The sequence below is a fragment of the Callorhinus ursinus genome, unplaced genomic scaffold (genome assembly GCF_003265705.2).
Source record: "Callorhinus ursinus isolate GAN/ISIS: 27379988/994484 unplaced genomic scaffold, GSC_fseal_2.0 scaffold39, whole genome shotgun sequence".
In the NCBI taxonomy this organism is placed as follows: Eukaryota; Metazoa; Chordata; class Mammalia; order Carnivora; family Otariidae; genus Callorhinus; species Callorhinus ursinus.
In genome coordinates this window covers 4,906,741-4,932,423 of record NW_027397101.1, presented here as the reverse complement: position 1 = coordinate 4,932,423, position 25,683 = coordinate 4,906,741, and the positions used below count along the sequence as shown (strand labels likewise).

Below are 25,683 nucleotides of genomic sequence, written 5' to 3'. Positions count from 1 at the left end.
GAGGGGTCAGGGCCGGGGACTGGAGGGGGTCGTGCAGGTGGCCCTGAGTGCCGCTCCGCCAAGCCGGGGGCTGTCGGCAGCCGGCGCCGAGGCGTGGCGGGGCGACAGCGGAGGGACCGGGGGCGGCGAGTCGGGGGCAGAGCCTGCGGCGGGGCTCGGGGACGTCACCAGGGGATCGGCGTGGGCGGAGCCGCACTCGGAGCGGGGAGGAGGCCTGGGCGCAGAGGTGTTCCCGGGGGCGGGGGGCGGCGACCCGCGCCTATAGGCTCTCCCGGGACAGGGGGGACCGGGCCTTGGCCGGTTAGGCTCTGAACGGTGCGGACGCTCGGTGCCGTCGCTCCGTCCTCCCGCCGCGTCCTGCCGCCCGCACCTGCCTCGTGCACCTGCCGCCCCGCTCACCGCAGCCCGGCCTCAGCATGACGGACCAGGGGGCCTTCGACACGGATATCGTCACCCTGACCCGCTTCGTCATGGAGGAGGGCAGGAAGGCCCGCGGCACGGGCGAGATGACCCAGCTGCTCAACTCGCTCTGCACGGCGGTCAAAGCCATTTCCACGGCCGTGCGCAAGGCGGGCATTGCGCACCTGTGAGTCAGGCCTCCAGGCCATCGGGCCACGCTCTGTCTGTCTGTCCTGTTGGGGATCTGCCTGGGAGTCTGATGTGTGGTCCCCTGGCCCAGCTGCTGTCAGCCTGCCTGCCTGTCTGGCAGATGGGAGTCTGTCTGTCTCTCTGTCTCTTTCCCTGGTAGCCCCTCTCTCACAAGGCTTGTCCAACTGCACCCAATCCCTGGTTCCCCTTCCCTTGAGCTTGGGAGTGCCCCCACCCGGGGGGGAGGGGGAACCTGGCTCACAGTTCACACCTGCCTCCATCCAGCAGCCCTCTCCCTTGGGCTGAGCAGCCTGCCTTTGCACCAGCTGTCAGCCTCCTCCTGATGAAACAGGCTGGCCAGGCTGAGCCCCTGGCCAACCCACCATACCCAACTTAGCCTCACACAGGAAAGTACCTGCACCGGTACTTCCTTTCCCTTTCACTCCTTTTCCCTCCTTTCTCCCTCTGGAATTGGGGTCCCAAGTCAGGTTTCTGATTTAGTATCTCCTTGACCCTAAACAAGTCCCGTTAGGAGCAAAGGAAGCCCAGGGCAGGCTGGGAGGAAGCCTGCATGCCCAGAGCTCTCAGGAGCAGCAATGCTTGTGTGCAAAGGGCTGCAGTAGGTCTGGGGTGGGGCCTGAGATTCTGCATTTCTACAAAGTTCTGTGGTAGGTGGAACAGATGCTGAGGTTTGAAGCTCACATTGTGTGTAGCAAAGGAATCACGGGACATGGGGATTCAACGGGCACCTTCTTATGAGACTTTTTGTAAGTAACACAAATTTCCCTTTGGTTTATTCTGGTGTGCACAGGTATTTTATATTTAGACTGATCCTCACTTTAGCTGAAGCATCCCTGGGTTTTCAGACTGCCCACACTGCTTCCTAACGTTTCCTGCACTTCGGAACACTATAAAGATGTGCACGATGCTCATAGCTGATCTGAAAGAGTATAACCCGCACAACCTGAATTCCTTTTCTGGGAAGCTGTTTGGCTTCAGCCCCATGCTGTGGGTTGGTGGAGCTAACTCTTAAGAAAGGAGTGTTGGGGGAAAAAAAAAGGAGTGTTGATGACATTTATTTTCAGATGTCAAACGGAGACAGGCCTTGCTGGGATAGGGACGAGTACATTAGGAAGGTGGTGGCTCCTGTACTATTTCTTCTAGAACCCCCCTTAATAATACATTTCTATGGAGCCTTTGCCCTAGGAAATACACTCAGTTAAAATCTTAGTTCATATTTAATTTACAACGAGTATAGGTGTTCTCATCACCTTCCTTGCCTTTGAGGACCAGTGAGCTTTGTTAAAAAGAGCACTTGGCATTCCTTGTATTATTTAAAAAATGTGTCAGTACCTTTCACCACCCCTCAAAAGGCTCAGAAACACAACATCTGCTCTGAGGTATATCTTTCCCACCTTTTAAGTAACCTTAGATATTGGGATCTTGCATAGAGGGACCTGGACAAAGGGTGCTAATTTTGGCTAAATAAAATATGTATATATTTAGGCTAGATAGTTGTATACCAGGTTTTTAAAAGATACTGCTGTTGTTGTTACCATAAGCTACCTAAAAAGTTGCACTCCTCGGCAAAAGTTCAAACCACTCAAAGAAACACAAAGGAAAAAGTAAAACCCACCTCATATCTATTCCCAGGGGTACCAACTGTTAATAATTTACTGGTCATTTTCCCAGCTACTATTTATACTCATACGAGTTTATGAATTGATATGTATTTACATAGACCTCTATGTAAATAGCAAACAAATGGCAGCATACTTTATATAATTCTTCTGCACTTTGCTTTCATCATTCAATAATATAAAATAAACATCCTTCAGTGGAGGATATAAATATAAATCCACCTCCCCCTTTGTAACTGTTGTGTAGTGTTGTGTAGTGTTCCATGAGCTGTTTAACTCTTCCTCTAGGTTTGGCCATTTTGCAGAACTTCGTTTCAAGTAGTGTTGTACCTGTGGAGCAGGGGTTGATGCCTGGTTGTATGGGTGGTTGACAGGGCATGAGCCAGAATCTGGACACTTCTTTACTCCTGTGGGAAAATAAGAATTTGGCCATCTCAGTATGACATGTAGTCCGTTGGGCAGACAGCAATAAGACAATATATCAAGCCAGTCCTCCAAATCACATTCGTTATTGGCTTTGCTATCCTGGATGAAAAGGCCCGTGTGCCTGCAAGTGACTTGCTATGGCCGAAGGCTTGACCTCAAAGGGCATGTACCCAGGTGAACAAGATGATTGCAGATTTGCAAGAACCTCACAGGAACCGGCTTATGGAGCTCAGCCATGATGTCTCGCCAGGGAGGGACACATTAGGAGTTTAAGCGTAGAGCCTGGAGCCTCCCCCCCTCTCTGTCAACAAACAGTTGCTATTGTAGCTGGTGTCCTTGTGGTTAATAAGACATCCATAGAGTCATAGAGTTTTAAGAGTAGAGCCTGGAGCCTCCCCCCCTCTCTGTCAACAAACAGTTGCTGTTGTAGCTGGTGTCCTTGTGGTTAATAAGACATCCATAGAGTCATAGAGTTTCAAGCTGAAAGACTCAGAAGTCACCCAGTCCAGCCCTTCTTTGTACAGCTGAGGGCCCTGAGGGCAGGGGAGATGAGGTGAGTGGGCCTGTTGTCCAGGCTGCGATTTTTATGCCACATGTGTTGGACTTTATTTTTCAGAAGTCAGTTAAAACTCGTCCAACTCTAAATCTCACCAATTAATTTTATTTTTGATGTGAATTAAGAATTGTATCTCAAGAAGCCATTGCCTTCTGGAAAACCTGTTCTTGAAGCCTTATTTCTGTGCTTCTGGCTCCCCTCTACCCAGTCCCCAGAGAGAAGGGATGCCGATCCATACAAGAAGCAACCAGCGTTTTGTTCTCCCAGAACAGTCACCAGCCTATAAGTGGATCTGATGAATTCATGGTTCAAATTGAAGTGTTTGCTCATGTCTTTGTTTTCACTCCTTTGGCAGAAAGTGGTTCTCCAGTGGCTTAGGCTTTTGCTTTAGGCATGTGGAGTTGACTTTCTTTTGTACGTGTTTCTAAATCACTGCTTGAAGAATTCACTGGCTCTATTTAGTTCAACAGAATGTGTTGAACACCCACAATGTACAAAATTCTAGATGAGATTGAGAGATGAGAACAACAGAGCCTATGCTGTTAGACAAGTATGGAATTAGTTATAAAACACAATAGAGATCCTGAAAGGTGCTTTCATAGATGTACCAGAAATACAATGGGATGGACACGAAGGATTGTGGGGCATTGAGATGAGCATGGCAATGGGCAATGGTCCTAAGGCCTGATGGCTGGAGAGCATTCAGTTTTGCAAAGAAAAGTAAGGGGTGGGAAAATATTTCTGGAAAATGTGCTCATTCAGTTTGACTCAAGCATGGAGCACATGTGGAGGGGTGTTTGTGGATGTGAAATTACAAGTGCATTGGGGAGCATCTGACAGCAGGGGTGAATACTTGATATTTTGGGGGGAGTATGCAAAGGGGAGAGTACAAGTTTTTGAGTAGGTCAGTGGTATGATTAGCGACTAATCTGGGGAGGATATGGCTGGAAGTACAGAATTGGAAGAAAGAAAGCTGAAACATGGGGAGAACCCACTAAGGCTGGGGGGTGAAGAAAGCATTGGAGGGGAGAGCCTGGGGGAAGTCTTGAGTGTGGACTGAGTGAGAAGGGCAGCCAAGTTCTCAAAGAACAGGTTCTAGCAATTGAGAGCAGGTCCACACCGTTAAAACACGAAGCAAAACAAATACCAAATATAGAATTCCAAAGCAGAAGCTGGTTTTAGAGGCTGGGGATGGATGACCAGATGATCCCGACATTTTGGAAACGTTGAACTTGAGGTGTTGGAGCGCTATCCAGTGGAGGTGTCGTCCAGCCTGCAGTTGGATGGGCTTTGTGAAATTAGAGCAGGAAGCCCTTCCTCAAGATTTGGACCCTGGCTTTTGGCACCTTTGCCCTGAGGCAGAGAGGAAGAGGAGAAGAAAATCAGGACCGAATTTCATAGAACAGGAACACGCACATTTTGGGGAGCAATGGAGCTGGGCTCAGAGCCCTGGCTCTGCTGTTCAGCTTCTGTGAGGATGTTGGCAATTGATGTAATAACTCTGAGCCTTGGTTTCCCCAGTGGTAAGACGGAGACCACTGTTTTTTCCAACCTCAGAGAGTTGTGTGAGGATGAGCTGAGTTCATTAAACAGGTGCCAATATTGTCATAATTTTCCTAGGCTGAAGATTATGATTATATATATTTTTGAAAATTGAGATATCTTTCTATTTTGGGCTGGCATGAACACAAGCCAAGGTTGGGGTTTGTGACCTTTGAAAGCTGCTCTGGTTGGCATCTCTTCTTCAAGGAATTTCTGCTCTGACCCTTTTGGATTTTCTGTCTGGGTGAACGTTTGGTCATTTACCTTGGAATCAGTCAATAACAGGTCATGTTACCTTCAACTTTTGTGATAAGAATTAAATAATAATCTGCCTTCCTTTCTCTTCAGTTGGGTGTTGTGAAAATGAGCTCGTTCACTTCGTTCTTTTGTGTGGTGTCCAGCCTGCGGCCTGCTTCCTGCTGCCCCGTTGACACCGGGAGGAAATGCTACGGAAGCTTTCTTCCTGGGAGTAGCCCTGCCTCCAGCCCTGTGTCTTCAGAAATGTTGCTAAAGGCGGCTTTCTCCTGATCATCATAAATGACAAACTTTACGGCTCATCCATTCTAGAAATCATGTGCAAATTTGAAACACAATGCTACTATTTAATCCAAATTTCTAGGGCTTTTAAAATGCTGGCCAAGTTTAACCTGTCCTTTTATATGAATTAAAAAATTATTCATTTAGGAGTTCCCTATTATATGAATTAAAGCGACATAGCTTTTTTTCAAATTTTTGGTGAGGTTTACAGTAAAAGGAAAGAAGAGATACTGTAGGTAGCAGCTCTTCAAACTGATTTTTGCTCCCAACCTCCAGAAAGAGAACTGTTGTGTCTCTAGGGGTTTAAAAAGGAACAATCAAAAGGGCTCAGACTCTCACAGGACGCTCCCACCCTTGAACTGCTTGGACTGCCAGGCCAACTAATTTGAATAAAAATGAAGTGAAATGTCTAGGCATTTCAAATGAAATACTCTGCCCAGTAGGACTCTGGTCAAATGCAAACCTCAAGCGCTTTCCTTTGTTGCCAGTTACCTGTGACACTGTTCTGCCCTGGGTGACTTCCAGAAGTTGCCTGCCAAACTGGTCTAGAGGTCCTGGTTTCCCCCTCCCCCTGCATCAGCCAAAGTTTACTTAGCGGATGTCTGTGGGGCTCCGTTGAGAACAACATGGCTGCCATTTGGTCGCTGGGAACCAGGTGCATCAGTGGATTAACCCTCATCCTTACAAAATCTGGAAACAGAATCTATCAGGGAGTTGAGACACTTTGATATATAATCAGTAAGAGGGAAAGGCAGACTTTGGACCCAGGTGTCTCTCGTGTGGTGTTCTCGCTAGGACCCACCTTGCTTCTCAGCATGGTTGTATTATTGCCAAGAAAAATTGGGATGGGAATGGGACAGATAACACTTCTTGCTCACTTGCCTATATATGCCAGACTCTTTTCTAAGCCTGCCTCCCCCGTATACTATGAAGTAGATATACTTATTCCCATTTTACAGACGAACCAAAGGTCAGAGATGCTAAGTGACTTTCCCAGGCTTGCTTAGCAGGTGACAGAGCTAGGATTTGAACTCCAGTGAGCTAGAATCCCAGCCCATGGAGTAAAGCCAGTAATATTCCCTTTCCCTCTGGTGTAACTTGAATTTAGGAAAAGCTTCCTTGGTAGATCAAGTCACCTGCTCAGTCAAAATGAATGTCTCTGTCCCTGCATGATCAGTGCCCAACTGCTACGGAGTCCTTCTCTGGGTGGGGTGGAGGAAGGAGTTTAGCCTAGAGGTTTACAACTTGCTTGAGTCCACCCATTTTCTTCACCCTTAGGCTCGTTTCTCTTTCTCAACTGATTGTAAGGAGTAGTTGGCTTCTGGAAGGCTTTTTTGACAGTTGGGTGATGGTTTCCCCACATCCCTGCGCCTCAGTTGCTTTCTGATTTGGGCCCCAGGGAACAGTACATTGGGAACCGATCTAAAAAAGAGTCTGGTGGTGTGTGAGAGGGTGGTTGGTGCCATGCCCTCCTGTTCACAGCAGCTGGTACAAAAGTTGCTTCTAAACCAGGCCATGCTTCCGGCCTCTGCTGGGCAATCCTGGAGTCTGCCTAGAATTCCAGTTTAGGGAACACAGTTGATTGGTTTTGCAAGCCCTAGTTCAAGTGGCCAGGCAAAGGCATGGGCACCTCCCTAGAAGCCAAGGCCCGTATCTGCTACCAGTTCTGTAGGCCGGCAGGTGACACTGTTCTCTCCGTGTGGCCATCAGAATACACAGAGAAGCCTCTTTGTCATTTATCCTTTGGAGCCTTTGAGTAATGATGCCTGATGAGAATGCAGAAATTTCTTGTTTCAAGCGGGTTTCTGAAAACTTGGGGAGAAAATAAACTCCATGTGCTCTTCAGCTAATTAGTTCCTGGAGGGTATTTCTGAAGGCTTTTCTCCTCTGTCAGCATTGCAGGAGTCTTGCCTGCTTCTGGCTTTTCACTGAACTGTAGAAACCTGTTCCCTCAGGGACACCTTGCAGCTCTTCTGCGGGCCCCTCCTGTGGTGTGTTGGAGAAGCCTGACTGAGCATTCGCCTAGCCTGGCTCCTCATCCCTGAGCAAGTAACGCAGGGCAGTGTGACAAACATGAGTCACGGCTAACTTGATGTGACAAGACAAAATGCAAGGAATACCCAGTGATGGGATATAAACTTGGTTGTAATTACTATGGACATGGTGATCTGGGAACCCAGTCTCCTGAACCCTGATTCTACTTTAGGATCACTTTCCTTTGCCTTTAAGACCGTCTTACCACGTCTCACCAGGGGAATCCCTCCCACCAGATGTCCTGGGAAAGTTATAAAGTACCTGAATTTTGAGTTTGAGGGGCCCAGAATATTCTATCTCCATAGTGTTTTTTTAAATTAAAAATTTATTTTATTTATTTTTTTTATTTTTATGCTTCACAAGCAACTGGGGGATCGCTGGAAAAGGGTCCTGGTTAGAACAGAGGAGGGACCTTCCATGGGGTCAAGAGGAGGGGAGGAAAGGTAAGTACCCGACCTTGAGGGGGCTGGAAAGGGAGAAGTGGCCGGTGATCTGCAGTAGTTTGGCAGGGAAGATGGCTATTCCGGTGCCAGGTGTAGCGAGTGTCCCCAGAGTGTTCATCCCGAAGTGTGTTACATGGTGCACTCGACTCCCATTACAGACAGGTGGTGCCACCCTCTGTGACCCAGAGCAGGAGCTCAGAACCCTGGAGCAGCAGTGAGGAACCTGGCTGGTGGTCTCGACCATTCCAAAGCACTTACTTGTTTACTAGAATATAAATATAAATATAAATATAAATATAAATATAAATATAAATATAAATATAAATATAAATATAAAGCACTTACTTGTTACTAGAATATAAGCTCTGTGAGGGCAAGGATCTCATCTGTGTTGCTCCGCACTGTAACCCTAGCCCTGAGAACAGTTCCTGGAGGATGATAAATACTGGGACATGAAGGAAAACTCACACAGGCCTCTAGGAGGCCTTTGAGGAAAAAGGACTGTGGCCGGACTTCACCTGTCTTGCTGGATGAGATACCTGAGCAGGTGGGACATGGGCCCAAGTATGAAATAGGCCTTTCCCACGCCTGTCTCTGGGACCCTATCCCTCTGCCTCAGCTGCCCTGGCTTCTGTGGAGCTGTCTCCATAGGCCTACCCCCCTGGGGACTGTGCCGATGGCTTCCCCCGGCACTCCCAACGTGTGGAATGACTTTGAAAGTCGGTTGCTCCTATATTCCCTCAGACTCAGGTTTTTGCTTTCCTCAGTGAATGCCATTCATTCGTGCAGCAAGTATTTATTGAGGGCCTACTGTGTGCTGGAAGCTGGGGCACAATGGAAGAACACATACCCTCTGTCTTCCTCATCGGAGTGAAGGATAAACCGACCAGGCTAACATGATGTGGGGTGAAGCCTGGGAGTCTCCGAGACTCCCCCCCCGCCCCCCACAGCAGGTGCAGATCCCTAATGAGGGCTCCCTTGAGAGAGCAAACCAAGGTAATTCACATTTTTCCTCACCTATTAGATGCCAAGGGCTGTGCTAAGCCCTTTGCATGTCTCACCTCATGGAATCCTCTAGCACCGCCCAAAGTATCCTTGCCTTCAGGGGGCACGCGCACCCAAGGAGACAGGACAAGTGACTTGCAGAGGTGAGGTCTGAGCCAGGTTCCTGTCAGGAAGCTCAGGCTCCTTTCCATCAGCCTGTTCGCCTTCCTGAATTATCAGTGCCTTTCAGTGAGGACGTCTCAGGCGAGGAAGGAGTGACAGTTAGGGCCTGTGGGGCCAGCTAGGGAGATGTATTTGGGTTGGCGGCCCTGCCAAGCCCCTCTCGTTCCACCCAGAATTTGGCTGCCTTCTTTCTCTACCGGCATCGGCCTCAGGATTGAGGTGAGGAGAAGATTAGGTGGAAAGAGGACAGTGTGGCAGACTCTTGGTCTTCTACTCATGAGCGAGGAGCGACATGGCGGGAGGGGGAGCAGTGGGCCCCGGGCTGGGAGGACGAGATGCTCTTTCCAGGGGGGCAAGGGAATGACACGGAAGCGACCCTGGAGGTGGGCTTGCTGTGAAGCCAGAGTTACCTTCTGGAGCCAATCAGGCCAGGCCAGGCGTCTGGGTTGGGACAGTCCCTGGTGTCGGCTGCGTTTTGTTCAGCCAGAGACAAGTGAGTTCTGTCTGTCGAGAGAAGATGCATCTGCAGGAGTTGAAGCAAGGGCCGCTGTGACCAGTGTTTCCCAGGCGAGTGCTCCTGACCTTGTCAGCCAAGGCCCCCGTCCGGGCCCCTCAGCGGTTGGGCGGCGTCTTCCATCTCCTGCTGTCTCTGCTCTCGGCTGTGCCTCCTTTCTCGCAAACGGTTCCCCTCCTTTCAGTATTCCTGTCCGAGCCCCGCTAGGACAGCCTGCCTCTTCCTCCATTCCCACAAACTAGGCTGCATTTTGCACGAGCCACTCCAATTCTGGGAATTCTGCAGCTACTGACTTCCAGGTACCTTGAAAGTAGAGTAGAGACTCCGGACTTTTCACGCCGGCAGCCGGAGGACTCCTGCCCGCGAGGGATTCGGAGCGAGCTTCTCACCTCTGCTCTGCTTCTCGGGTTTGGACAAGCCCGTCGGTGTCTGCGAATGAGCTTCCTGCTCTATCAAATGAGGTGGTGGGGCCAGTCCATATTGTCTCTTAGGAACTTTTCAGCTCTGAAATCATAGCATCCCTTGGCTTAGCTCACATCTCAGGCTCCCTCCTAACCCAGAAGTTTTCCTTTCTTGCTGTACCTCTCCGCTGATTATGTGCTAACCTGTGCATTCAAAGGTAAAAACTGGTTTTGGGGGGAGGTGAAGAAAAATCAATCTTTTAAATATATGAGGTACAGATACACACTATATTTGTGGTGGTAAAGTTTCATGGAGGAGTGTGATTAGGGAAAAAAAGCTAAAAAGTCTTCTTAGAGGCCATTAAAGAAAGGTTGGGAAACACGGATTTATCCACAAAGGTGTGCTGGGTACGTGACACACTGGAAAGGTGACTCCTTGTTAGGAGTCAGTCGGGGGGGGATGACCATTCTTCTTGTTTTGTTTCTCCCAAACCACGTGTCGTCTTTTCTGTCTTCTAAATCCTACTAAACACCTGCTTTCAGTGGGTTTATAGGTGCATGGCACATCCTGGTGGTCATGGCTTATATTTTTGTGACTTTTCTTCCTTCTAGCTATGGAATCGCTGGCTCTACCAACGTGACCGGTGATCAAGTGAAGAAGCTGGATGTCCTCTCCAATGACCTGGTTATTAACATGTTAAAGTCATCCTTTGCCACCTGCGTTCTTGTGTCAGAAGAAGATAAGCACGCCATTATAGTAGAGCCCGAGAAAAGGGTGGGTCTGCATTTCTACTGTGGGGGGTGGTGTTCAGTGTAACCATCATCCTGGCTTTATAAATGGCCCCACTTGCTCAGCCAGGCTGGAGTCCTAGAATCATCCCATATTCCTCCCCATCAGTTACCATTTCACAGATTCTACCTTACTACCATATCTCCCAGCTGTCCTCCACTGCCCATGCTACCACCATCGTTCGTGCCATTATTACCCGCCCCCCCACGTACTCACGCATTAGAGAGGCTCATATGTCCTCATACTCATCCCCACCCCTACATTTTTGTTTTCATGTTCAAGGTTCTTCAAAGTCTGGCTTCTGTTAACTACCTCTTTGTTCTTCATCTCTACCCACCAAATCGCCGACCTTCCCATTCACCTTTCTTGCCAATCTAAACTGCTCTCAGTTCCTATCATTGATTTATGCATTATAACCCATGGGGATCCCATTAATTTGATTGCTCTTTGAAGGCAGAGATGGATTATATTCTTTTCTGTATCCCAGCATCTAGCACAGTACCTTGCTCAACAAGAAATTGTTGTTGAAAAAGTGAATGAAAGCGTATAGCCAGCTTTTGAAGAAGAACAACAATCATAGGATTAAAAAAAAAAAAGTTTGAGATGTGATGTGAAGTTCGATGCGCTTACCATCTTTCCCTGTTTGAGATGAATTGGGGACCGGAACGAGTAGCATTAGAAAAAAGCAATTGGAAGATGAATTTAAAGAGGTTGCCTGACACCCAGTTTTGACCTTTATAAGAAGGGTGGGGAGCCACATCTGATTAGCTTGTTTTATATTATTCCTAAAATACCACTTAATGATTCAAAGTTCATGTTTTTCTCTGCTGGGCTTCTCAAGGTAGTTGGCAGTTTTAGGCATGTGGATTGAATTTTGTGTTTAATATCCTCTATCAGTTACCCCAAACTTCCCTGACTATAATGTGCCTTGATAATAGGCATGCTTCTGTTTTCCAGATGACAGATTCCTCTGCATGGGCCAGAGTGATTTGTTAAGAGCAATAGGTCAGGGAATCAGAGAAACCTCTTAATTTGATGCAGATCATTTAAAAACCACATCTTAAAGTGGCCAATCTGGAGATGGAAAATCCCCAGTGGTATTCAGGTTAACTCTCTCTTAAAAAAAAAATCTCTGGGACACCAGGGTGGCTCAGTCAGTTAAGCATCGGACTCCTGATTTCTGCTCAGGTCATGATCTCAGGGTTGTGAGATGGAGCCCCACATCTGGCTGCGCTGAGTGTGGAGCCTGCTTAAGATCCTCTCCTTCTCCTTTTGCCCCTCCTGCCCGATCCCACGCATGCACTCTTTCTAAAAAAAAAAACAAAAAAATCTCTGATTTGTAGCACATACCAATTGCAACTGTGTAAATATGCCCCATAGTTTATTTCAAGCTACCAGCATGACATCACTGAAAGCAGAGTTTGGGAAGAGATGTGCACAATTAGGTCTTGGGCACATATAGCGACCAGCCCCAGCACACCACTGAAAATCTGGTTCACAGAATGAAATTTTGGTAGTCCCACTACGACAGAGGGTTATGCCCTTTGGGAATCACAGTAGGGTTGTTGTTGGGAACTCTGTGCACTGCAACCACATGTCATCTATAGGACGTGCATGAGAAGTTTTTTCAAATAGATCTTAATGTTATCTTTGCTTCAGCTAAGGAATTGTTACTTTTTTTTTCTTTCCGTTGTGAATAAAGAGAAATTAGTTACTAGCCTCGTTTCTTTTTTTCCTTTGGCTGCCAGGAAACTCAAATCAAAATTATGATTCATCTATATCAGCAGTGTAGGAAACTATGACTTATTTTTCTGTATCATCATCTTCATCTAGACCTGCTATTCTAAGTTATGTTTTCTCTGCCTAGTGATCCTTTGGGACAGATGTTTTGTTGTTTTTGTTGTGTATGCCACCTCATACCTTCTATGACAGACAAATCAGATTCATATTTCTTGAACTTTCTCCTAGATTCCCTTGTTTTATCCCCTTTGTGTATGCTCTTTGTTTTGTTATAATTTTAAAAGTAAAGTTGTATTTCTTTTTTTTTTTGCTCAGGGTAAGTATGTGGTCTGTTTTGATCCCCTGGATGGATCTTCCAATATTGACTGCCTTGCGTCCATTGGAACAATTTTTGGCATCTACAAAAAGGTAAAATGTAATATATCGAGCCCCTGGTTTGAGATAAAAAGTTAAGGTTGACATCCAATACTATTTCACTTTTGGTGGAGCGGGCAGAATGTAGGTCATGAAACTCTCTGAGGTTTGAAATAGGTTTATATCTCAGGTTCTGACTTTTCCAGCCTTAACTGCTTGCTGATGATCCATTAAGTGGTTTAAAAGAAAATATAGTAAAACACGGGGGGGAGAGAAAGATATTTCACTTTTGTAACTATATCTTTCTTACGATGGAAAATGAGAGTAAAAATAAGAGAAAATATAGATTAGTTACGGTGATCATACTGTGTGAACTGAGAATTATGAGTATAACAAGAGATTATTTATGTCAAAACTGTCCTTTAAATTGTCTGAATCGGGGTCTGCAAACCAAGACTCCCTGGGGCTAAATCCAGCTTGTTGTCTGATTTGTATGGCCTGGGAGCAGAAAATACCCTCTTTTCATTTTTAAATGGCTGAAAAAGAGTCTAAAGACTAATATTTTATGACCCGTGTCATTCATATAAAATTTAATTTTCACTGTCCATAAATAAAGTTTTAATGGCATATGGTCAACTCATTTGTTCACATATTGCCCTTGCTGATTTTGAGCCGCACCGGCAGGGTAAAGCAGTTGTGATAGAGACGGTGATGGTAAAGCCTCGAATGTTTACTGTCTGTCCCTTTGTGGAAAGTTTGCTGCGCACTGGTGCAGCATGGGACCCGGACTCCTGCCCTGGGTCTTTCTCACCTGTGTGAGCCTCTCCTTCTTTTCCTTTGCGTGTGTGCGTGTGTGCGTGTGTGGGTGTGCACACGCGCGTGTGGGTGTTGGAACAACTCAAGTACACAGACAAGTGAAAAACAGAATGAATACCCATGGGCCCATCGTAAACATGAAATCTAAAATACGTCATCTTGGCTTCAGCCCTCCTTGTGTTATTTTAGAAATAAAACCTCACAGACGTGGTTGAGCCTGAGCCCGTTTCTTCATCTCAGTGGATGAGGCAGCTTAGTTCAGCTGGTCTCTGAGCTTCCTCCCAGCTCTCTTGTTCCAGCAGACAGAGGCCACAGCTTGAGATGCAAGACCACAATTCGTACCTTATTTCTCAGAGTGACTTGTCTAGTATTATATGTAATCTCCTTCCAAACACATGGCCACCACCGGATGGTTTTCTTTCATCACTGGAATGGATTTTGCTCTTTTGTCTTGGCCTAGAGGCAGATCCACATGGAGATCAGTTTGAGTAATAGAAGGTTTTAATGCTCGTAACAAAAAGGCAAAGGCAACAGCTCAGCTATTTTCCAGGTCAGACCGTGAAACATACCATTCCTATTATAAACATGGAGGGAGGTAATTTTCCCTACAAAGTATCAAATCTATAGTAGGTAATTTTCCCTACAAAGTATCAAATCTATAGTAGTGCAAGAGAGGTTCCTAGCAAAATTCTTCCTGTAAGGGAAGCCTCCTGCTTAATGACTTAACCAAAACTACAGGGGTGCTGATGTTTGCCTCCCCAGTCTCCACCTCAGCCCCCTCAGGAAAGACTTTTAGGGAAAGAAAAATCCCTAGAAAACTGAGAGCCAGAAAACTAGCTATCACCTAAAAAAAAATCAAACCAGCTTGCAATAGCAGCTTGAGTCATGAATGCTAAAACTCAAGTCTCCATGCTCTTCTTAAGAAACCTGAAGTGGCTCTCTGAAAAGACTGGGGAAAAAAAAAATGAGTGTGACACCCACCTTTATGCCATTGCAGTTTTTTTATTATTTTATTTTATTTTAGATTTTATTTATTCATTTGAGACACAGAGATACAGAGAAAGCGAGCATGAGCAGGGGGGGAGACAGAGGGAGAGGGAGAAGCAGGCTCCCTGTTGAGCCAGGAGCCCGACGTGGGGCTCGATTCCAGGACCCTGGAATCATGACCTGAGCTGAAGGCAGACACTTAATTATCTGAGCCACCCAGGCGCCCCGCCATTGCAGTTTTTAAACATCTTATTGATTGTTTGAAACCATTTGAAGGCTTATGGGGTGTAAACATTGATGTGACTGATGCTTCAAATTACACATTTCTTGCTTTCTGCATTGATGGTTCTGGGCTCGAAGTCATCTCCTTAGGCCACAGCATTGGTAACTGAATCTGGCAACAGTGATCAGGCCTTGCCCACGTGATGCCTGGAAACAGGTTCCAGAGGTATCTCAAAGGGCACATGGTCCAGTCCCAGAGAGTTCCTGCCGAGGAGACACTCAGAAGGGGTAGAATTCTCCTGAGGTTGAGTGACTATCATCGTTAGAACGTTTGCCCACATATTGAATCAACATATTTCCCTATTGCTCATTTGGCCTTTTAGAGCATCTGAAAATAAGGTTTTTTTTGTTTTGTTTTGTTTTTGTTTTAGCGTGTTTGGAAATGGCTTTCCTGCCCTGTCCTCCCTTCTTTTTAAAAAATATATTTTTTTAAGCTAAACATCTTTCGTATGAGAAGATTTTAGACCTCTCTCTAGTGTGGTCACCCTATACTGGACATAATCTAATTTGCAACATCCTTTAAAAAAATATCCAGTCCCCACAACTAAACACAGAGTTTCAAAAGTGCTCTAGCAGTTTCAGAATCCAGTTCAAGTCCTCTGAGCACAGCGAGACTTAAAGACTTATTAATTAATAACCATATGGAATGCAGCTTCCGGATATTGACACTTGCAGTTCTATGGAATCTCGGGCAAGGTAGCTGTGAGCCTCTTGTTTCCTTATCTGTAAAGGGGAGGTACTGAAAATTAGGAATAATGCCCTGAAAATAGTACCTGGCACATAAAAAGTGCTTGATAAGTATTAGCTATTAATATTACTTGTTTTGTGTATTAATATTCAGTGGACAGTATCAGAACTCTAACTTAAGGAAGGAATGAAAAAAAGGAGGAAGGGAGGAAGGAAAAGAAGGAAGGGAGAAGAAAATTACTGGTTTTCATAACTAGAAAGCCCAATGGATAGATTTGCTTCAGGTGCTGCTGCATTGAGGGCCTCAGACCATGCCATCAGGAGACACTTCCTCTCTCTCTCTCTCTCTACTACGTTCCTCCACTCTGGTGGGCGAACGGTGGCCAGCAAGTCCAGGCTCACACCCAGCCCTCTCAATAAGTCAAGCGAAAGACGCAAGCCTCTCTTCCAACAATTCCAACAGGAATGTCATCTCATTGGATCTGATTGGCTTGGCTCAGGTCACGTGGCCGTGCCGTAGCCAATCACTATGGCCTGAGGCATGCGATGATTTAGTTGGCCCGGCCGGGTCATGTGCCCCCCCCCCCCCCCCCGAGAGCTGAGGGCAAGGGAGGCGGTATCTTAAGGAGATGAACGTGCAGTTACCAGCGGAAGGGTGGTGGCTGCGGCCAGGCAAAACCAGCCCATCTTCACGGCCGATTATAAACTCCTTGAGGGCAGGACATCGTCTTAACGTATGTTTTGCAGGTTAGTAGCCTAGCACGATAGTAGGTGAATAATATTGGCTGAGTTATGGGGGACTCTCAGAATGCTCTGTGAGCCCCTGTGACAAGACAAGGGGGATACCCACATCGACCAGTTTTTCTCCTCTACCACCCCAAGTCTCCAGAATCCATGGTGTCCTCCCACAAACCAATACCTCCTAGAGGTTGTGGCCCGGGATAGGCAGAGAAAGGTAGGGTCTAGGAGCTTTCTAATTTTGCCAAGGGCTTTATGTGACTTGGTGGGTCCATGAGCACCTGCGTGAGAATGTGATGGATCCCTGGACCAAAGGCCTTCCCTGCGGGGGTTTGAAGGAAGGAATTCATGCATTAGAAAGATCAGGATAGGAAAGGATTTCTCCTCATGCATGATTCCATGGCATTATTTTTTCTTCGAGAGTGTGGATCATAGACAGTGTTACCATTTCTTATTCTGTGGCAGTCAGTAAGATTATTAGGTGACAACATTTCAGGAAAGGCTGTTTGCTCTTGCACCTTTGGCACGGGCAGGTGTGGATGGTTCTGGGTGAGGTGGATCTCTGAGGGATTTTTCTTAGGGGAGAAGTGATGATTCCAAACCTTTAGGGGCTCCCAGCCAACTCTTTTGTCTACGTATTGCCGGTCTGACTTCTCACGGCCCTAGCAGGGTTAAGTAGTTGTGACAGAGGGTAGTTGGAGGCCCGGATCCTCCCCTATGTCACTGGCTTTGAAGGAAGCTGGTTCTTTTTTTATTTGGAGTTTGGGTAAACAACTCAAATTTTTGATAGTATGTTTAGTGTTGTGTTTAGATGCAATGCACTATTCTGTGAACACAAAGCAAACTGAATCAAATAACTTGACCTAACCCAACCAACTGACCAACCAACGAGCCACCTATGTGAAAACCATTTATTAAACACAAGGAGTGGGGATGAGGGGGAAAAGCAGAGACATGTCCTTATGACGCTGCCTTTTACATAAACTTCGGTGTCAGAGTCACGTATGGTGCACAATAAAATGCAGATTCTGAGGAACCCCCCCCTTTAGAAAGTCTGGCTTAGTAAGCCTAGGCTGCACCCCCAGGATATGCATTTTTAATAAGTGTCCCAGGTGATTATGATGCACGTGGTCTCTGGACCACACTTTCAAAAAGTTCCAGAAAAAAAATTACCAGGAATGTTTTTGCTGGGATGACCTCCATTTCCAGCATTGTGATATGGATGCTCATACTTGTTTTTAGCTACAGGAATCTCTGGTTGGGGAAGGAATAAATGAAATTGGCAGAAATTGCCCATTTTCATTTCTGTTTAAATTCAAGTAGAGAGGATTCAAGCTGAAAGATTTGTTTGGGGTTGTTTTGAGGACCAAAGAAGCCAATCAAGTGTTACTAAAGAAGATCATTATCTCCTTATCATTATCAACCTTGACTAGGAGATATGCCCTTAAGGTGTCCCCTTCCTTAGTATCAAACTGTGGTCACATGACCCACTGGACTGTGTTTTTAATGAAACAAAATAGGAAAGATTAGAGTGCATGTTCTAAGTGTAAGCGTTGCTTTGTTTGTGTAGTTGTGTGTGTGTGTGTGTTGGTACTGGTTTGTGGCGTAAATGTATTTTTTACTGTGGGTGTGGTCAAAAAAATGGAAAGCAACTGCCCTACTCTGTACTGATACTGGAGAGATATTCCAAGTCCCTGCATTTCTGAGAATTGCTTGGATGCAAGAGTGTCCACTGAGGCACGTGCCGCAACTGGCAAGAACTCATAAAATTGATTTCCTCGCCAGACTAGCAGTCCTGCAGCCCAGTCTTAATATGTTTAAACAAAGATGGAGTAGGCAGGTGGAAGACATTGATGCCTGTAATACGATTAAATTAGTGGGAGCTGGCAAGAAGGCATGCTCTTTTTTGAAAGTGATAATGGAGAAATGAGGGAATATCAAATTAGTAAAATTGGGGGAGGACCCTGATTGGAAAGAAGGATCCAGATGCAGGAAATCTGTGGTATGGGGGCGGGGAGGCTGCCGTGGTAATATAATCAGGATATTACTGATGTGCGGAGGAAGGCCCCGCTGGGAAGATATCCAGTTGCATTAGGAGAGCGCACCTTGATAATGCATCTTGCTAATGACTGAACTGGAAAAAAGAAACACAACAGAAAACAAAACAAAAAAACATGTTGTTTTGTTTTCTCTCTTGTCCTAGAGTTCAACTGATGAGCCTTCTGAGAAGGATGCTTTGCAGCCAGGCAGGAACCTGGTAGCTGCTGGCTATGCCCTGTACGGCAGTGCCACCATGTTGGTCCTGGCCATGGTGAATGGCGTCAACTGCTTCATGCTGGACCCGGTGAGAGACCCTGTGGGAGGTTGGGTGCTTGGCTGGTGACTGTTTGCAAAGGTCTATTATTTGTGTGGGGGGTGAGAGGGGGTATATTGAGGTGGGAAATGAGGCCCACAGAGAGCCGGAGATGAGGGAGTGGGCGAAGGGGTGGGGGAGATGGAGGAACCATGTGTACATCACAAGAAGATTACTGAGGTGAGAAATAATATAATAATATGGAATAATAATACTCCAGAGCATAAGGGGGGGTCTTTGTTCCAAGATTAATTCTGTAGAACAGACATTATTCAACTGACTCATGCCCACTGAGTCCAGGCAGGCCATATAAATGAGTGAGGTGTGCTGGGGAAGGAAGGCCAAGGGCAATGGTGGGGGCAGGGGTAAGCTGGAGAGGTCTAGCAGTTGTTACTATTTGGGAATAGGGGAGCAGTCTTGCCAAGGCTTCCAGTGTCTCAAGAAACGGTGGATTAAAAAAAATGTAATATTTCTAGATTTGTAAAACATATGTGCTAGCCAACTAAAACACATTTATGGACCAGATGGGGCCTGTAGATGGTCTCTTTGCCACCCACTATGTCCATGACTAGCTTGTTTTGCAGAGGTGAACGGGTGTCCCAGCTGATGTAGTGGATTCCCTTGTTTCTTCAGACATAGCTACCAAATCCATTTGACATTGTGCATACGCAGATGAATGCTCTGTGAATGCTTGCAGTTTTGATAAGGCTTTGATAAACTCAAGGAAGAGAATATAAAGACTAAAATGAAGATAAGTCCTCATTCCACCTTAGAGAGAAAAGCTCCTTAGTGGAGAGGAGCCCAAGATGCCATGAAAAATAGTCATTAACAGCTTGAATTTGTGAATGCTTTCTTCCACATGTCTATTACTTGGAGTTATTTATTCAGGTAGATGACAGTTTCAGCGGAGGCTATGAATTGTGGAAAGAAGTCTCTTTCGCTCTTTGGCCCAACTCAACCTACCGTTGAATATGGAATTCAGTAGGTGGGCACGTTCATCATACACTTGATCCAGTGCCCCAAAGGGAAAAGAATTGGGTTTATAAATACCTTTTAGTTTTAGACATGTCCTCCTATGACGGTAATGAAACTTTATTAATTCGGTGCTTTTTGTGGACACACAGAACACAGGGGACACACGGCTGGCTGGAATCGGGCGGGAGACAGGTATAGCTCCTGGTGAGGCCCTGGGCTTTGTGTGCGTGGCAGGTCGTGGCAATGAGAACATAGGCCTTGGCCCCCTGTACTCTTGCACAACTGGACTTTGGCTCCTTGGAAGTACCAGCACTTAATGAATAAACAAAAATAGGAGAACAACACTAGATTAAGCCTCCAAATGGGGCGACCTCAGGGGAACATAGTGGCAGAACTGGAGCAAAGTTCACCCAAGCCCAGTGCACAGTTTCTGGAATCACTGAAGTCTGCAGATGTATGGCTTTGCCAGAGATTTACTGCTTCCCCAGACATTCTTCTAGTGACTTCTCTGTTACCTTTGAGCTGATGGATGTGTAGAAAAAAACGGAATCTTTCCTTGTCTCCAGGTCATAGACTGGTGTCTCTGGGAGTCAGTTTCTGTGTATGTGATAGGCTTTTGCCACCCCGAGTCCTAATGGCCCCTCAGTGTTTGGAAGAACAGCGCAGGTCCGCTGTCATAGTCCCCTGCTGGGGCCACTGCTCCTCCCTCCCACGTCCCCCCCCCACCCCCCGCGCCTGCAGGGCGAACCTCAGGACCCCCTCAGCACTTTCTATTCATTTTGGCTGGCAGTTTCTGCTCAAAAGACGGAGACAGCTATATGTGCGTTTCCAGCAGGCTTGAACCCTCAGAAGGCTTTCAGGCTCTTGTGTGCGCGTGCAGGAGACTTTCCTCCTTCACATCTTGGATGCTCTGGCCAGGTGCCAGGGCAGGGCGTCGGCGAAGCATGGCTGCAGGAGCTCTGCAGCACCCACTGTGCGATGGCTTGCTTTCAGGTCTTCTTTTGTAAAGATACCTAGCTAGTGAGTTACTTTTCTGATTATAAAAGAACGTTTCTACAGAATTGTGGCCAGAATTTTTGGAAATACAAAAAAACAAAAAACAAACAAAACCATAAAAGAAAAAAAGAATCACTCAGGTTAAACCTTGCAGTGACCACTGTTAATTCTAGTCTTTCTCCTTCCCCTCCTCCATCCTCCTTCCTGCTCTCCTAGGTCCATCCCTCCCTCCCTTCCTTCCTTTTAGGTCACACTCCCTACCTGCAGGAAAGAATCTCTGCGATGGGGGTGAATGGCTGGGGCACCTCCTTTCTTCTTAGCTCTTGCCTCCGGGGAGCAGCCCCCTCCCGACCAGGGCAGAGCTTCAGTCAGCCTCTTCTCAGGACACGTGGGAGCTCCAAACAGTCCTCAGTCCCGAGCAACAGGAGCTAGGTGACATTTTCCAGATAGCAGTCTCCTCTAAAGCACCTCAGGCCCAGAGGCATCAACTCAGCACCGGAACTTGGTGGCAGGACCGAGTTCTGAGAAATGTTTTGCAGATCAGTGAGCAAAAGCACCCAGAGTTACAGAGGCTGGGAGTCCAGACTCAGGATTCTCTTCTTTTCTGCGGCAGCACAGAGAAGGGACACGTCATCACGGCAGAAATGGAAAGCCGAGAGTGCTCCTGAGCACACTGGTGTGACTCAGTGCCCACCTCTCCTCATACCCCACCTCCTGGCTGCACCAGCAGAATTTTTTTTTTTTTTCAAAATTGTATATTGCTTTGGACGTACATTTCCCCTGCCCCCCGGGGGGGACAGCTGTTTATTTTTTGTTATCTTATTTTATTATTATTTTCTCTTCCTGATAAATGTACTCTTTAATCCCCATCCCCCGCTTTCCCACCCCCCTGCGCCCCTTCCCGTCTGGTAACCAGCAGTTCGTTCTCTATAAAGAGTCTGTTTCTTGGTTTGTCTCTCTCTTTTTTTTTTCCTTGCTCATTGGTTTCTTAAATCCCACATGAGTGGATACACAGTTCTTATTCTCCCTCAGGTTTTGCTGCTGTGTTAGGCATTTCTGCCCTCCCTACTTTTGTCTGTTTTCTTTCTTGTTTTACTGAAACCATTTGAAAGTCCAGTGAAGAGTTTCGATCCGCTGACAACATCTGCAGCAGCCTCTTCTCTCCTCCTGTTTGCTTTTCACCCACTGACTCTTCCCCGGCCCTGTTCACAATTCCTGGAGTGGCAGGTCGGGGACAGGGTGTCCCAGGGCTGGGAGAGGCACCTTGTGCCCCCAGCCTCAGGACCCCCGGTGCAGCACAGCCCGGCCCGGGAGGAAGCAGCTCATCACCTGTCCCTCTCCTTCTCCTTTTCCAGGCCATTGGAGAGTTCATTTTGGTGGATAAAGATGTGAAAATCAAAAAGAAAGGAAAAATCTATAGCCTCAACGAGGGCTATGCCAGGGAGTTCGACCCTGCTGTCACCGAGTATGTCCAGAGGAAGAAGTTCCCCCCGGTAAGTGAGGGCTCTGTGGGAGGTCCCCGAGTTACGCACAGATCTGTTGGTTCATGATTTACCCTGGAGGCTAAAGGTGGCAGGGATGGCAGGGGCTTGGACTCCCGTGTGCACCGACCCCATGGCGAGGTTCCCGCCTCGTATTGGGGACTGGAACTGCTGCCCTCGGATGTCAAAGTCCGAGGGTCAATTTCAGCCTCTGCCACTTTCTGCTGGGAGGAGAAAATCAGGACAATAAAGTTGGCCAGATGAGTGAGTCCATGGCAGTAAAACATTTCGCTTCTGTGGTCCCCGATCTCGGATGGTACAGAACACAGTTCTCGTACCCAGGTGCCTGCCCTGGGGTGGCCAGTGGATTTTTGTTCGCCATCTCAAGATTACGAGTGTCCATCTTGGTACCTTTCTGAAGAGGTATCAAGTCACTGAATACAAAGAGAAGAAATGGCTGTTTACAGAGCTAGTTTTATGTAGGAATATCCAATTTTGTCATCCTCTTCAATGCCTTTGAAAGCTGCTATGTGATTAGGAGGAAGCCCAGACCTTCTTAGGATGACGTTCAGGGCCTCCAGGCCGTTCCCACCCACTGTTCCCTGCACACACGAGTGCACTGGCTTCCTCCCCAGGCCCCAGGTAGATGGCATCTGCCTCTGGGTTGCTGTGCTTTTTATCGGGCAGGTGCCACCCCCCTTGCCTGGCTCCTTGGCTTGGCAAAGTCCTTCTCAGCCTGCAAGGTCCTGCTGAAAGGTACGATTTTGTGATGTCTGTTCCAACCCTGTAGTCAGAATCAACGACACCCTCCTGGGGGCTTCTGCAGGTAATTTGACCCTATTATGAGAGGTGTAAGAGGCAGTCTGTTTCTGCTCCTGGGGCTCAGGATTTTCATCACGTTTCCTAGTGCAGCTCCAAACATGCACCTTGTAGGTGCTCATTACATAAATGATCATTGAACCAGATGGGCAGAAAGGACACAGAACTCTCTTTTCCATGACCTTAATTGTTGGTCTTAACCTTGCAGGATAACACAGCCCCTTATGGTGCCAGGTACGTGGGCTCCATGGTGGCTGATGTGCACCGCACCCTGGTCTATGGCGGGATCTTTCTGTACCCTGCGAACAAGAAGAGCCCCAGTGGAAAGGTAATCAAATCCCCTGAAAAGTTGTTGAGGGGCGCCTGGGTGGCTCAGTCTTTAAGCGTCTGCCTTCGGCTCAGGTCATGGTCCCAGGGTCCTGGCATCGAGCCCCGTGTCGGGCTCCCTGCTCCACGGGAAGCCTGCTTCTCCCTCTCCCACTCCCCCTGCTTGTGTTCCCTCTCTCACTGTCTCTCTCTCTCTGTCAAATAAATAAAATCTTTAAAAAACAAAACGAAACAAAACAAAAAAACGTGGTTGAGAAGCAGTGGATTCCATTTGCAGCCCAGGGGATTTGATTTAGGAAGAAAGAGATTACAGTAGTTGTTATATTGCTGTTACGCTCTGTAGTACGATGCTGAGGATATCTGTGGGATATTCTTTTCTAGATTGGAGGCTGTCTTAGTTAAAGCCGGGTGATAGTGGCTCGAAATGGTCTCGTGAGAGCCTTTCCATTGCTAAAGATAAGTAACAGTGTTACGGTCAGGATGGGCGCTTCCAGTGGGTGGCCTGGGCAAAATGAATGCCATTCACAATGTGAAATGAAACAGTTCAGCTTCATTACCAAGGCAGAAAATCAAATATGTATCCAAATAGAGGTTTCCTTTGATTGCTTTCAAAAGGCATAAAGTAGAAATAACTAATGAGCTGACTCTGGCTGCTTGGAAAATGATACCTTCCTAGGGAAGGAAAGAATCTCTGGGGAAACCTAGAGCTTTCAGGTGAGCTGTCACCACCGAATGCACTGGTCTGATGCCCACAGTGTCCCGAGCCCGTGGGGTTTGGGGGTGGGGGTGCTGTGATTTCTTACGCCGGCTAAGGGACAGCCCACTTCTCTTCTACACCGTGACAATGTCTTTCCTTCCCAAATATTGTCCCTTTGCTTTCCCCAATAGACAGATTCTTTTTTTTTTTTCAAATGTGAGAGAAGGAATGGCAACAAGAATCCCCTTAAGATAGTTAAAAATGTGTATGTTCCAGATATATTCGGATGTCTGTTTACAGCCAGTGGTGTCCTGTTCATTGAAGGCATTCTTATTTACTTAAAACACCACTTTGCCATCGCCACATCAGGCATCCCAACCTATGTGATTAGCCTACTCTGTAGCACTTTTCTTTAATGCCTCAAAAAATTGTTGTTTAACACGAATATTGAGGTTCCTCCTTGTTTATTTTCTGTTTTGCAAATCTGGCCATGACACCTGTATGCAAATACAGCCAGGAAACACCTGCAAGAAGCTGTCTGCTCAATAGGCAGACTGCATGAAAATGCAGACAACAAAAAAGTTAATATTTAAAAGTAAATGCCAGGATGTATAACACACTCAATCCCAACCCCCGAAGCCTTCGGAGAATTATAAAAGGAATGTGTACAGGGTTGCAAACAATATTATACTGTTTGGAGGAGCCGGTCTGCTTTCCAGATGTCTGCAGCCAGACACTACCATGGATGTTTAATGCTTTTAGAATAGGCAAAGCTCCATCCAAAACACACAGAGTCACTCATTAGGTCCAGTTTCCGTGCTATAAAGAGAAGGGAACCATCGGTTCTGCCAAAATGTCATTCAGTCCTGAGTCCAGGTGGTCTGTCTCACATTCGCATCAGGCACTCTATTGCTGACTGTGGCTTGATGAATGGCTTAATTTAACCAAATGGTTAAATTAACCAGTAGGTCTTAAGAGGCAGCCTTGGGGGTGAGGACTATTACAACCTCACAGAAGGAAAGGGAGAGTATCGGTTACCTTGGAAAGTCCCACCAGCTCTGTACTAGTTTGCTATAGAACGCATCCCTTTTCTTTGTAATATTTGCTGGTGTGAGCATGCTGCTTGTGGCTCTTTTTTCCAGTTGAGACTGTTATACGAATGTAACCCAATGGCCTACATCATGGAGAAGGCGGGAGGATTGGCTACCACTGGGAAGGAAGCTGTACTGGACGTTGTTCCCACTGACATCCACCAGAGGGCGCCAGTCATCTTGGGGTCGCCTGATGACGTGAAGGAGTTCTTGGAGATCTACAAGAAGCACGCTGCCAAATGAAGAACTGGGCTTGCCCACACCAAAAAGAATTGCCATTTTCTGGACCTTTTGTCTCCCACGGTGCTGCCCCTTTCTGGCTCCACATATTTCTAGACAGCAGAAATAAAAAGCATGACTATTTTCACCATCAGATGCTGCCGTATAGTACCTGGTGCTGACGTTCTATCTCAGTAATGCCACTGAGGGCATATTTTGAGTGGGTGGGGGAGAAATAAACATATCCCTTCTAAAAAAGAGTCTTCCTTGGTTTGTGTCAAATAATAGTAGTAGTAGTAATAATAGCAGTGAATGCATATCTCAATAGATAACTCATTTAATTTTCACAACCTTATGAATTAGGTAGTCTATACAAATACCCCCTTTCACAGATGACAGACTGGAGAACGGAGAGGGGATGTCATTTTCCCAAGTTTCCAGCCAGTGAGCGGCTGCGCAGGGATATGAACCCAGGTAGTCTGG

General features: G+C 46.8%; 1 protein-coding gene across 1 annotated transcript; it reads left to right on the top strand.

Moving 5' to 3' along the window:
* Positions 1–259: 259 nt before the first annotated feature.
* FBP1 (fructose-bisphosphatase 1) lies at positions 260–25,458 on the top strand. The gene is made up of 7 exons (XM_025851647.2): positions 260–586; positions 10,461–10,623; positions 12,694–12,786; positions 18,446–18,586; positions 21,922–22,059; positions 23,075–23,194; positions 25,033–25,458. Exons 1-7 carry the CDS (start codon positions 417–419, stop codon positions 25,222–25,224), a joined length of 1,017 nt encoding a protein of 338 aa, XP_025707432.1. The 5' UTR covers positions 260–416; the 3' UTR covers positions 25,225–25,458.
* Positions 25,459–25,683: the final 225 nt, after the last annotated feature.

What these genes read in the sequence shown, in the direction of transcription:
- FBP1 (XM_025851647.2), top strand. Translation starts at nt 417, where the DNA reads ATGACGGACCAGGGGGCCTTCGACACGGATATCGTCACCCTGACCCGC. An exon ending in AAGGCGGGCATTGCGCACCT is followed by an intron (nt 587 to 10,460) that starts GTGAGTCAGGCC and finishes TCTTCCTTCTAG; the next exon opens with CTATGGAATCGCTGGCTCTA. An exon ending in ACTGCTTCATGCTGGACCCG is followed by an intron (nt 18,587 to 21,921) that starts GTGAGAGACCCT and finishes CTCCTTTTCCAG; the next exon opens with GCCATTGGAGAGTTCATTTT.